Here is a 14,345-nt window from a genome sequence, read left to right as displayed (position 1 = left end):
ATTTATAATGAACTTGGATACAGCGAACGATTTCCTGTATGGAACACGCAAAACTCTCCGATCGATATCCGCGCAAAATATATCTCGCTTAACGAACCGCGCATTGGGTATATTGAACTACTAGCCCTCGCGAATACCAGAAAAACGGAGCGGCTCCGGGTGCCTGTGGAGTCTGGCTTTCTCGCAATGCAGAACCGGTTCGCACGCTCTTCGCCTCGCATGAACGATTGAGGCAGAGAGAAAAAGGGAGCCCGCATCCTTTGACCTTGGGTGGCAAGCGAACGGTCACTGCCCAAGGTCAAAGGACGCTGGCTGGAAGATAATCCCTTCCAGTTCGGCCGAGAACTCGACGTCGCTCATGCCGAGGAAATCTCTTCAGCGTTTTGCAGGAGTACTACCGATGCCAGAGGAACGTTTTCAAGCGCGACGCTGCTCGGACGACACTGCGTCTCTTGGAGAGCCTGGTGCGGCTGTCTCAAGGCAAGTCCGCCGGTCGACCAGTCTTCGTCTCCGCCTTTGTGGTTCCGATCGAAAGCTTCCGTACGGAGAGCGAGTCGACCAGAGTGCATATCTCCGGGAAAGATGGAGAAGAGGCAAAAGAGTGAGCAGAGTTGATCATGCTCCACTCAGCAGATGAACAAGGGGCATATTGGCTGTCAATTCTTCGTTTATTGTAGGGCCCCTGGTGGTCGTGGGTCGACAAAAACGGCGCACCTTTCCAACCATGGTAAAAAAAAACGGTGAAAATGCCCGTGCAAAAGTTGGAGATATGGTTGCAAAAGAAAGGGACCTAATAATGTCAGGTCTCAGGACCAAAAAGCGGAAGGGCCACGTGTGGTAGGATAGGCCCTTCTTTGATGAGACAGAACGGCGTAGGTGCAGTATTGCAGTCTGGCGGAGCCTCTTGCTTTTAAAGCAGCTATGATGCTCTTCTCGAGCTTGCTTTGAGCCGGTGCTCCCGCATCACACTTTACTGCTTCGCTTTGATGTGCACACATGACGCTTCACCACTTTGCATTGCCTTTGGAAAAACGTAACACGAAGGAGCATACCCGTGGGGCAGGGTTCGAGAGCGCACCGCCGTCGGTCGATCATCAGCGCCACCGTGGCCAAACGAGACAACACTGTGACGGCTGAAATCGGCAGCGCCGTGGGTGTGCCCTCGCCAGACTAAGTTATTACCAACTCGGCGCGTTGTGTTGTCGTTCGCTACGCTACCGACTCTTTTAAAAATGTATAAAACATTAATATATTAATGTATATGGATGTGTGGCTTTGTGTTTCTAGCATTAGAAAGTTTTAGTAGGTGTCTTCCCCGATGGGTTGAGACAACCCATTGAGAACGCACCTACTAAAAGCGTTCCAAACAAGACGTATTCTGATTGGTCTAAAATTTTTTTGTTTCTTTTTTGTTTCGGAGCGCATCAAAGCGCGTCTCTCGGCACGAGCTCTTGGCATTGGCAGTGCTACGACGGCATTTTGTTATAGGCTATCATTTCTCCAGGGAGCACGTCCAAGTGGGCATTGGGTACTACAAAAACCCCAAGTTTAGAGCGGGTTATTAATGCGGTGGTGTTGCTCGGGGCTCAAGTCTCCACTTGGCATGCAGCGAACACAGGTTCAAGTACCACGGGTGGCGGGCAATCTTTTCGAGGATTTTGCAACATCATTGATGGATGCCCTACATCGCCAAGTACAACATGAACAACTACTACTACTTAAACAACTTGAACATCAACATCGGACGTCATTTCAGAAGAGCCCGTAACAGCTATCGCCATGAAAGTAATATGCGTTGCGGTGAAAAGAAGCGACGACTATAATTTTGGCAAATGAGCGCGTTTTCATCCGGGCAAGCTAGCCAACCGAGGTCAATGAGAATAGTTTCTGACCCTATACCTAGCACCACCGCGCTATAGAAACAGCCTCTAGCAATTTTGTTTCCTGCTTTGAGCCTGCTTTCCTTCAAGCGAGACAGTCGGGGAATGCGGAGCACAAGTTTGTCTGCTTCTTTTGCAGGGGTTGTGGTGACGTCAGAACGCCGAGCTCCGATCCCAAAAAGGATGCGGGTAGACCTCAAAGCAAGCACGAGGTCTACCCACTATCCTTCCAGTCAGAGTCAATCGGAGCTCGGCGTTCTGACGTCAATTTAGCGGACAAACTTTTGCGCTCCGCTTAGAGGGTGAGGACCAGGGTGTCGAACCGGAACCGAACCGAACTGAAAACCGGAACAGAACCGTTATTTTGAGCCGAACCGGAACCGAACCGAAATCTTCGCCGCCATCTTGAAACTGAACCGGAACCGAACCGAAAAAAATATAACAGTAACCGGTTCAAAACGGTTCGAGATAATTTATTTTTTTTGTATCACAAAATGAACATATGGGTATAAAAAAACTGGCAGCTGTATTTCTATCTATCGATCAAATCGTCATATACAGAATTGCAATGTATGGTAAATTGTGGGTTTTCGTGGCGCTTTTCTATTGGCACTATGATTAACCAAGTGTCACGTTCTCACGTGACGGCATGATGTCAGTACATGCTGTCAAGTTATGTCACATGACCTCGTGACGTCACGTGACCCACCGCGTCAACTCGATTTAGTTCGAGAAAGCCACCTGAGGCCCTAAACTAGTCGAACACAAAGTTGGAGCCCAAAGTTAGCAGAGCGCGCCGATTGGACGCCGCCGAAAAAAGCGCCAAGTCATCGTCGGGATCGTCCAATCGGTGCGTTCCGTGAACTTCGGCCCAAACTTTGTGTTCGACGAGTTTAGCACCCCAGGGGCCCTAAACTCGTCAAATACAAAGTTGGAGCCGGAAGTTCGCAGAGTGCACTGATTGGACGTCGGCGACAAAAGCGCCAAGTCATCGTCGTGATAGACCAATCGGTGCGCTCCGTCAACTTCGGCCCCAACTTTGTGTTTGACGAGTTTAGGGGCCCAGATGTATTAACCTTGCTGACAGCATGATGTAACATGACATCACGATTTCGCACAGAAAGTCACGTGACACCGTGACGTAAACGATTTTCACAACCTTTAGTCGAGTGCTCGGGTTCATGACAATCAGCATCGCTAAATATTCGGATGACGGCTCATGTCAATTAAATATGATAATAGCCCAACTCTAACAATATCTGAAGCTCAGCCCAAGCTTTTGCTTTCCAAACCCTAACCGCCTAGGGCACGACTATGACGAACACTGGTAGCATAAAATTAGCGTCAGATCACGTGGCCACTTGTTCAAATGGCGAGTTGGGTAGGGGATCGACAGCCGTCTTTTTTTTTTGCATCTGCTATTGCGTGGAGGGGGGAGCTAATGAATGTTTTCGCAAGCTATCGGCGTCAGGGGTTACTTCTTAACAGTATTTATTGAAAAAGTACCAAAAAAAAAATGTTTCCAGACCAATTTTACATCATTAAGGCACCTAAACATTTTTTTCGTTCTTGCTGAACTGCATCCGAAAGATGTCCCCCAGAATAGAAGTATTGAAATGACTAAATGCGACTTATTAATATGACGTTACATAGAGCTACACGTGTGTACGGAAGGAATACTTAAAAAAATTTTTAATGACCTTAGAGGGACAGCCGAACAATGGCAGTCGCTGTAAGTCTCACACAAGCATCATCCTCAAGTTATTGCCCAAATTTCGACCCCCTCTATATTTAGCTTAACAGAGCTATAAAAAAATTTCCATGCATCACTATAGATACTACTCAGGATCACTCCCTAACGTTAATAACTGATCGAACTTGGCTTTGTTCTTTTTCCTAGGCAATGGCAGCCGCCAAAAAATTCGAGAAATATGAGCATCGTTCATCCCCTCAACTCGGAGCCAGAAGCAACCATGTGGTCTGGTGCCTATCTTATGCCGCCAGTTAACGTTAAAGGGACACTGACACCCCCCAAAAAAAATTTTTTATTTTTTGTTAGGCGCTTCATTATGGTGTCGGAGGACTACCCAATTAATATTTTGCAACAGAGTAGCGTATTTTTTTAATAAAGCCAAAAGACGCAACTGCTCGAAACCGAAACCGAAACCCGACGGAGGTCGGAGAAGTGGAGAGAAGAGTGTGAGTGGCGGAAGTCACATGGCTACACCCGACGGTGCGTTTTTTTTTTTTGTGTTTTTTTTTCTCCTCTCCGTAGCAGACGACACGACATGCGGCGTGCGGTGCGGCGTGCGGGAACTGCTCGCCCTGCAATTCTTTTGCAGTTATGTTTGTTCCGCTCGTTGTTCTGTACTCCAAGATGAGTTGTTTTGTACATTGAGGAGTTGGAGATGAGTAGTGAGTGCCCGTGGTGAATTTCCATGATCGGCTCCGAAAAGAATACACCCAAAATGTTGCGTGAAGAGCTGGCTCACATGTCCTGCATCCGAAAAAAAGTGGCATTGTGCGACACAGTTTCCGAAAGATCAACGGGATCGGGACCAATGGCTGGCTGCAATTCCTGTAGAACATTTACGGGCACCTCGGAAAGCAGACGCTACCTGACTTATATGCTCCTTGCATTTTGTGGAAAGTGATTACATTGAGTTCGCAGGTGTCAAAATGAAAATCCCATACCATTTAATTCAGCGAAGTATCGTCCACAACATTTGTTTGTTATTTTTTGTTTTGTTTCTTCAGTGATGATTGTAAAAAAAAAAAGAAAAAGATATGTAAACATTAAAAAATGTTTGAAAAAAAAAACAATAAATGAATAAACGGGGGATCGAACCCGGTCTTAAAGCGTGTGAACCGGACGTCTTTCCCACTGAGCTACTGGGGCATATCGATTCTGGAGGATCTCTTTCCTTAGTAATGATTCAGCCGGTAGACTGTAAGTTGGAAAGTTGGCTGTCGATTTTTCTCTAGCAAAAGCACTCCCGGGTCGAAGTCGGGAAGCACCACGCTTTGGGGACATTCGCACCTAGTAAAGAAATCGTACGCGTGCATATTCAACTCGAAGTAGACACGTCGTGCTTGACGTTTGCGCGAGCGATGTCTTCAGTCACGAGAAGGGAGCGACGGCGAGGCGACGTCTTCGTGCAAATCGGCTTGGTGGCCGGAAGTGTCGTACGGGATGAATACCAATTCTTTGGATCAGTCCCAAATTTCTCTTTTAACGGTAGACAGAATTCGCCGGTACCGCGAACGACAGTTCTGAAATAGCTAGAGGTCCCACGCCCGTCGTCCGCTGCCATCGCCGTCCCCGCGAGACCCACGATACGCGAAACGACGCACGCACAGAATGCTTCCGGTTCTCTGTGGAACTTTTTTTTTCAATCAACGTATTTGCAGCTTTTTAGAAGCCACAAAAAATGGGTTTCATATTTTTTTCTATTTTTAATGCTGAGTGTGTGCCTTCAGTGACCCACGACTTTGATTAAATTTGGTGGTCGCATCGATACCTTAGAAAACGGCCCGTGACCGCGGAAAAAGAGAGTGAGCGAGACTCGAACCGGCCAGTTCTTGATCGGCGGTTTTCGGGCGGAAAGAAACCGAATTTCGAGCCGCAAATTCTGTTCTAGGTAGTTGAGCTCTCATATGTCACGTACAACCAAAAACCTCGGCGAGCATAAATACCCTGTCAGTGTCCCTTTAAGAGTTCGGCTATTCTGACCACCACAGTGGTTGGACACGAGCCACTACCCAAGTGTCCGCAGAGGCATTGATTGTTACGAGCCGATGTAGAGTGCTCAGGTAGTTCTTCTGTCCAATCCATGAGCCGCGCTCGACTATCGACAAGCGGGTGGTTTTGATCCCACAATGACGACATCAATCTTTGCAAAGGCAAGACTAAAAGAAATAGTCTCATTTTATCCTCGCAATTTCACCACGGCAAAGAAGCGTCTGAATCAGTGCCGGTCTGTGCGAGTACACTTGGGCCAGACTAGGACCAGTACGCCTCGGAAAAGTCATGAACATTCCAACCCGATATCGTTTTAGGACCCCTTTAACTTCACGGGGTGCAAAATAAAAGTAATGAAGGGTTGCGGTTAACAAGTGACAAATAAAATTTTCGAATTAGCACACACAAACGGAGGAGGCAATTCCTCAGGAATACGTTCAGCCTTTCCACTCTGGTGAAGAAAGAAGACTAGTGAAGCTGTATTATGGTGGGAATGAAGTATTGGCCGGCCACAAGTCGGCAAGCCAGAGTGGAAAGCCTGAAGAGGTTACCGCCATCTACGCGCGACGGTGGCAACCAAAAAACCGGCCAGCCGGTTGTCTGGTTTCCGTCGTCACTTATAGAGGGCGGTAGCTGTCCAGAGTTTAGTGTCATCATTTGTTTGCTGACGGACACGATACTGTGGAAATTATCCCTTAACAGCTCCGCTGTAAAAAGGAGTGTGTGTGTGTGCGTGTCTTTGTGTGTGTGTGGGGGAGAGTTAGTTTTAAAAACATACTGTGCCGTAAAGGTTCCTTTTCCCCACATCTTTGGCGCAGACCAAAAAGCGTTACCCCGGAAACTACTTCGTTTGCAAAAACGCTCTTGCCAAAAAACGCGTTTTTGTCGTGCCAGACGCTCGCGCCTTTCCTCACGACGATGCACTAAGAATAATAATACATGCTTTCAAATCTTGGATTTCACTTAGCTTGAACCTCCTGCAGCGTGATTTTGCACCATCGAATTCGATTTTCTCAGCAAGAAGAAATCACAATGACCACCAGCCTATAGTGTGATGACGTCAGGTGCATACCATGTTAAACAGTTCAGCTTTCTGGTGAAATGTGATGTTCGCAACACTAGCAATAGATGTCCTAATTGTAAAGTTGTGCAGTATTTATAGCAGTCTCGCGATGATATACGGCAGCCTAGAGAACTGTTAGAGCGCATGACTATTCAAGCATAGTGTTGTAAAGTGAGGGCCCAAAACAATCGTAAGTGAAACTAAATATAACATTAGCCTCCCGAAGCAGTATTTCGCGAAGTTTCGAGCTCTTGCAAGCTGACGAAATGTGATTTATACTGATATTTTAGGAATCTTCGCCTGTCCTTCGCGCTATTTATGTAAAATTATGAATTTCATTGCGTGCATCTTTACGCATCTCTTTTCGCAGTAAGGCGTTCTGTAAGGGATTATTTAGAAAAATAACAATAATTATCTCTCTCTTTTTGAACATTTCGTGCATTTGACTTCCAATCTATCATGCCAGCATAGAGTCCTTTTTGGCGTACCCTGCAACCCGATGTTTCACACTGGCAATCAGCCAAACAGAAAAACACTTTTACTCAGATTCCACAGCTCGCGTAGTTTCGAGTATCGTCCTTCCGCGTGGGTCTCAAGCGGTTATGTGAACTTTATAAAGCAAAATTTATTGATCATTATACAAATATATTTGATTATACTAATTGAATATTTCACAACATAAATAAATGGCCGACCACCCTAAAGCAATGCCCCCCAAATTATCTGAAAGGTGTTCTGCCAATCTTTTCCGGCGTTTTTATCCTCAACAGGCCCGTTGTAAGTGATACGGGACGGCCTTACACTCATTTGTGATTTGAAGCTAATTTAAGTAACTATGTGTTCCTCACACATATAACTTCTTAAACATATAGAAGTCTGTTATTGCCTCTTCTACGTGGTGAACATTACTTTTATGTGCCTGTGGGCTGGACAAAAACAAAGTAAACAGGGGCACGCGGCGGAACTATGACGATTACGCACGCAAACCGTTAGAAAGTGTCCAATTAAGTAGCTGCCATGTCAAGTAGAATGTGAAATACTACTTCGCTTTACTTAACAAAAAAAGAATCTTCGAGGACGCTTAAGCTTCGCCTTTAAAAGTGGAACGCGATAGCATTAATGGGCCTCGTTTTCATCGCATTCTCATTGCCGCGCAAGCTTGCCTCATGTGGTCTAATCAAGTGTCTGACTCGGAACCGAAGGGTCTTGGGTTCGAATCCCGCCTAAAGTTCTTAATTTTTTTTCTTTAAGGCAAAGGAATTACTTTAAAAAGTGAAATCATTTGAGACATAAGGCGACCTTTATTCGCATTACATGCCATGTTATGTGACGCAACGCGTGATGTCACGTCTCACGTGAGCATTGTGGGTTGTTTGAAATTCTTGCGCGAGAGCATGTAGCTCTGACGTCATAACCCTATCAACCAATCAGGATTTTCCAGTCACGCTATCGACATCGGCTTTACTGCGACATGACCTCCTTAACGCTATCGCGTTAAAATCAGCAATAAGCAAGGCTGATGCTGATTTGTAAATTAAATTGACCGGCATCTTGTCAAGAACACACCTCAACAGCCGGGCTATGCCAGCTTATCCTGTATAAGAAAATGTTCACTTGGGCAAGCGCTATTTCGGGCCACATTCAATCTGAATGCGAATTAAGGTTCGTATAGATTAGAGCGAACAATTCCGACTACTCCTTGCCTCATGATGAGTTGCATGCATACGCTGCTGAGTGCAAACAATGTTTGGTTAGAACAACAAGCATTTTTATTGCCGCTCGGTGTTTCTATAAAAAATAGACTGAAAGGAATTATTCTAAAACTTTTGTGACATTTTGAAAATTGCATTGCTTTTAGCTCAGTTGTGTCGCCATCATATACTTATATATTGTGAAGCGTATTTCGTAAAATATATTTTATGATATATATAGCCACGAGGTGCTCATTTTATAATTTTATGTGATGTAATTAATTCCTTAGTTCAAGGACACAATCACAATTTCACTTTTAAAATTGCGACATAAAGTTGTACTAATCACGGGTATTTTAGGCGACCTACCGCACTTGGCGACATTTTATACCGTGTAAATAGATCAGCTTGAACTTTAGAATTTTACTTAGACAGGAAGAAAGGACAAGAAAATACATTATAGTTGTAAATTTCAAGCTGATCTATTTACAGGAATGTACCAACAAGCTCAACTCTTTACTCTTGTACTATTCAGGTCAAATATATGTTACTGGTAAACAAAGGGATTTTGAGCCATATGAACACGACGTTAATATACGTCAATCTAGATTTTCTTGGGCTCTTACGACGAAATTAAATAACTGAATTTTGTTATTTGATACCTGAAAAACAAAAGTAAATTGCACGGACGATCAAAGAAACTATATAGTTAATCGTTTCACGGCGTAAATAGTGTATATTGCCAGAACAACGCGGAAAATATATTCTCAATTTCGCGGTTCAAACCGGTTCGAACCGGTTTGAACCGTTATTTTTTGCTCCCCGGAGCTGAACCGTAACCGAACCGAAAGCCGTGAACCGGAATCGATAAAAATTTCGGTTCGACACTCTGGTGAGGACTTTGAAGTGCACCGAAGGCTCTAGGTGCTCCGCATTGTCGTCGGTCTGCCTGTTGGTCGCCGTCTTCACCCTCCTCTTGCCCCCTGGGCCCCCAGCGCACGCCCGGCTCATGCTGCGAGGGGAAGTGGCGGTGCAGGACGCCGTGGTGGCCGTGAGCCTGATGGAGTCTTCGATGCAGAGCTCGGCCCTCGTCGAGAACGTGGATGCCCTGCACACGGGGTTTGCGGAGGACCCCGAGGGGGAGTACTGCAACCAGGGTGAGACGCTGTTCGCCGCTTCTTGCGCATGCAGTCAACTCGATAATTCCAAGCTTGCAGGTATGTCAAAATACTCGTGATTAAGCCAACTTTGAATTAAAGAAAACGCCCTCGAACCACGAGGTTTTTTTTATTTGGTACTCCCCGGGAGATGTTGATTTTTGCTTGCCTCTGAAATTTGCAAAATTTTCTTAGGGTATCTTTGGCAGTTGCTTTGCCAAAGAAAATACTAAGAAATGCTCCGTGGTGCCCGAAGCAACTTCTGCGTCAGTGGCACACGGCTGCTCGCCACGGAAAGTGGTTCGCTTGCTCCTAGGCGTAGCACTCGCACGATTTTACTGTCGGAAGGCAGGCCACAGACCACTGCATGTTTGTTGCCATCCTGACATGACGCCAAAATTAACGCCGTCATTACGCCAATTCTCGACAAAATGCGTTGGGGGGGGTTCTGACTCTACGAAGAATTTGTAATTCCAATTTCGTCTATTTATGGTTGTTTTTGGAGAGCCAGTCTGTTCTCCGAAGTGTCGGCGGTTTCGGATTAGCCACCACAGCTTCCCTTGATTGCCTCCTACGGCCCATATGCGAAATGAGATCTGATATTGAAGTATGGCAAGCAGGAAGCTTCTTAAACCTTGGGACGTTGTGTGCGCCACTTAGATATGTGTATTTGCATTAATTTTCTAATGCGAGCGCAGTTTCAAAGTGTCCGTGAGCTAGCAGACGACACAGCAACCAGGACAGCCCCGTGCGCGTGCTTCCGAGTGATCTGGGAGATGCACGACTGCGCATGCGCGGAACCGTGCTTCATTGCGCGCTTGTCGAGCTTTCGCAGCAGTGAGGGAGACTGCATGGAACGAGCGAGCAAACAGACTGAAAGAGCACAACAGGAACCGTGCTGCAGTGTCGTGAAACCAGTTCAGTCCTAACCACGACCGTCCAAACAAAAGAGCGCTGCATGTACTGGGGCTATAAATGCCAACGCATTTAATATAGTCGACGGACCGAACACGTTGTATGGCTGCGTAATGCCCCGCAACAAGCGTTGTCGGTCGGATGCGCCATCCAGCCATGCTTGCTTCCGTGACTTCTGCGGAGACAATGCCTCGATGTGCCTACCCGCGGCTTTGTTGGCTTGGCCCGGCTTGGCCGCTTAATTGGCTCGGCCGCCTGGCGCATTAGTCGTGCGCTGCACTCATTCTCTTTTTTTGAAGCGCGCGTAACAGACAAAAGCGATCCAAGTGTGCGTGGCTGTGATCGAAGCTTGGTTCGCATCGCGTAATGCTGAGGCTTATCCATGCTCCCGGAGTTGCCAGACTCCTTGAGCGGGCAAAAAGATCTTTCGAATTAACGAGCCTCGGAAATTAAATTTCGCATTACTGCGCATTTTTTCCCATAGACTTGTGCTTGTGACTGCCGGGACCACACCCCCGCTTCAAATATTTAAATAAAGCGATGAATTACCGAGAGTTGACTGGACTAGAAACGCCAGGATTGCGAGCCAATCTTTTTAGATAGATGTTGAGGACGGCATTGAGCGCTTTATAATGAACCTGTTGAATTTTGAGTGAAGCACTGATCTGAATTTTTGGTAGCTCTAAATTGCCTGTTTCGTGTTCCATGAAAGAGTCCAAGCATTGTTTCAAAAGTGCATTAAAATGTAAAAACTCGGGACGATTTAAAACGTCACTTCCACACATCAGTCTATAGGTCCGTAATTTTTTTCCACTGGGATGCCGGGGTTCTGCCCCTAAATACGTACCACATTAACTCGAAACAATTTTGTGGGAAAAAAAGTTAATCCGTATTCAAATCTATACGCCATACTCGAGAAGTATGCATCTGCACGGTTGGGCATCGGTACAATTCCGAACATTTGGTTTCGGTAGCTATGGAGGAATTGCCGAGGCACTTTACGAGACGGTAACCAGTAGACCGTAGCCAGCTGCCGTCTCATCTTTTCCTCGCAGCCAAGGTGATTCTGGCCCGACTGGGACTGCACGACATCCTCGCCCAAGAACTTGAGCTTCACGCACCACGGATGCCTCGTGACGGCGGATTTCTCGTGGACTCCCGTTCGACCGACCCGAAAGATGCACCTCTTGGAGAGGCTACAAACGGCCGCTTTCGAAATGCCGAACCCACGGTGGACAATCGTGACCCGCTGCAACCCGATGCCGGCAATGGAAAAGGCCAGACCCGAGCTTTGACGGAAGACGTGGTCGTGATCGACGCTGCAGAAGTTGGAGAGACCTCGAGAGATTCTCCCAACTTTGCAGTTGGAAGCGGCGCCGGCAAAAGGCGCAGACGACCCAAGACGCGACGGAGCGAAGAGACTGAGAGAGCAGCCGCAACCACGGTCGAGCGGGTCGCACAACCGGAGCCCGAGGGCCGGCAAGACATTGCGAAGCATCTCCGTAAATACGCGTATCAACGTTGTCCTCGACTGTTGACGACGGATACGACCACCCACACGTCGGGAGGGCGGCCCCAAAGTAGCGCGAGCGCATCGTCCTCGTCGGAGAAGAGAAGCGTCGTAAGGAACGTGGAAACGTTGGATGCGAAAACGACGACGGAACGTGCCGAGTTACGGGGCATGGGTGAAAAGACACCCGGCGTCTTGAAGGAAGCGAGCATTGCCGGCGCGAAACGTGAGACTCCGAACGAGACTCCAGAAGGTGATGCGGCAACAGCACGTTCCTTTCGAGGCGCCCACGACAAGCTGAAGAAGTTTGCAGCCACAAAGAGGTTGGACGACTCGTTTGCTTCGAAGGAAAGCAGCTTTTTGGCAATCAACTCTGCATCCCGTGCGGTTGAATCGCGGAAGAACGTTGAGGAGCCACCTGCACAGGAACTGGGAGCAACGGCCAGCTCCGCTACAACGAAACGAAAACTCTTTGGTTTTGGTGACGACGACGAACTCGGCCTGGACGACGCGGACTGGAGGTTCGATCAGTCTCCGAGGGATAAGAAAAGGAAATGAGAGTTTGTGTTGGTGTTCTCGAAACTAGGGAACCAAAAAGCGACAGTTTCGTGACAAGCCCCATCGTGGTGGCACCGGTTTATTGTAATTTAATAAGTTGTTGCAAGATTTTAGTTGTTCTACCTAGAATACTTGGAAGGATCTTGGTATGCCTTCTTAGTTCTACAGTTGAGCGAAGTGTGAGCTTGTGCTAGATGGTTTGCAGCGGACGAATGTGAAAACGGCGCTTAGTCCGACAAAGGTGGCAGCTTCTGCCCTCGACTTCATGCACCGTTTTCAGGCATTTTGTCTTAGTTGGGCTCTTGTACGTGTCGCAATAAATACGAAAGGTAACACTAAATTATTTTCATGCTTTCGACAAAAGGACGTGTATGGGACATAGAATGTGCATTGTTCGGAAATTTGGTTGCTCTTACGTCAGATTACGGAAAAATCTGAACGTTGTTTCGCGGTTCCTTTCAATGTGTTTCACCTCTTTTCAAGTAGCTGGGTGGATATTCACCGTAAGGTCTTGGGTTTTACAAGCACCGGTGTGTTTTGATGAATTGTCTCGTGCAAATGGTAAAAACTGATTATTGGGTTTCCTTTCCCCTGGTTTCCCTTTTCCCCCTTGTTCCGATCATATATAACTGGATTCTGTGGCAATACAATTTCAGCAGTGTTTGAGACTTTTGTCCTTTTTCTGTCGCCACCGCAGTCACGAGTTATTCTCCAATTATGAATTTACTTCCGCCCTCACGTTTTGTTTGATTATTGGGTATTGGGGGAGAGGGAAAATTGCAAATGGGCAAGAATGTTCGAGATGGGTAAGGGTTCAAATTTTACCAACATCTTTTATACACTCTTCACCTCGGGGAAGCATTTATTCTTTTTTTCACACTATATTGGGGTTCCATGATTTTTGCAGGATCCTTTTTCTAAAAATTGGGAATGTTTTTTCGATTGGTTTCTTCCAGCAGATTCAGTGTTCTTCAATGTCTATTTTTAGCATTGGACAAAACATTAAGATTTATGTTGAACAAAAGAAGACGCGCGCATGGGACTCTCAAACCTCCTGGGAACATATGTGTGACCCGAATGGGTACAGTAATCCCTCGTTAACTTGAACTCGGCTATCTCGAAACATTGGTTAAGTTGAAACATTTCTGATAAAATGAACTCTTCTAGGCACAATGCGTATATCTTTTATATCCGATATCTCAAAATCCTGTTAAGAAAGATTACAAAAAAGGAGAAAGAAATTTCAGCGCACAACAAACAATGAACACATGGCTCGAACAATGGTTGACATAGAAACAGCAATCCAAAAACAAAAAGGAAAAGAATAAAAGTTTCGCATCATTGATCATGCAGCAAATGCAAAACAAACAGAAAAAAAAAAAAGTTTTTTGCACGCGTGGAGGGCGTTGAACAGCTTGCTTGTGGGCAATCGAGGCAACCATGCTTTCATTGTAGTATATTTGCTTGTAAATCTGCGAAGATTAAACCATCTAACAAAATTGTTAGATGCTTTATCTTAAATCAAGTGTTTTGCTGTGGTTAATTTTTCAAACATTCTTGAAAGCAAGAAATGCTTTTTAATATTACCCCCAGTCCCAAAATTTTACTTGTCTATGCATTTCCCGTTGAATTTAGTGGGAAAACTGAAGTTGCGTGGCCTACACACCTTGGGGAAATTGACGGTGCGTGACCTATACTGTTTCCCCGCTAAATTTAGCGGAAAAATTCGTGTCTTGTGACCGACAGACAAATCCAGTTTCCCTGCAGAATTTAGGAGGGGAAAATCAATGTCAAGTGGTCTTGCAACCATTCAATTTCCCCGTTAATTT

At 46.1% G+C, this 14,345-nt stretch overlaps 1 protein-coding gene across 5 annotated transcripts in view; it reads left to right on the top strand.

The window, feature by feature from the left end:
* Positions 1-13,184, top strand: part of LOC8037525 (probable DNA helicase MCM9) — a 93,797-nt gene extending 80,613 nt beyond the window's left edge. For 3 of the 5 annotated variants that reach the window (XM_029977328.3, XM_042292665.1, XM_040214817.3), the window contains 3 exons: positions 380-480; positions 9,372-9,593; positions 11,504-13,184. In XM_029977328.3, coding sequence (XP_029833188.3) covers positions 380-480; positions 9,372-9,593; positions 11,504-12,516 — 1,336 coding nt within the window. In that variant the 3' untranslated portion in view covers positions 12,517-13,184. The remainder of the gene's footprint in view (positions 1-379; positions 481-9,371; positions 9,594-11,503) is intronic. The other 2 variants (XM_029977329.3, XM_040502571.2) reach the window with 1 other exon arrangement.
* The last annotated feature ends 1,161 nt before the right edge of the window (positions 13,185-14,345 follow it).

This window comes from Ixodes scapularis, unplaced genomic scaffold, assembly GCF_016920785.2.
Source record: "Ixodes scapularis isolate PalLabHiFi unplaced genomic scaffold, ASM1692078v2 PGA_scaffold3__209_contigs__length_174095766, whole genome shotgun sequence".
NCBI lineage: Eukaryota > Metazoa > Arthropoda > Arachnida > Ixodida > Ixodidae > Ixodes > Ixodes scapularis.
Note: the sequence above shows the minus strand (reverse complement) of the source record. Positions and strands in the feature narration are given on the sequence as shown.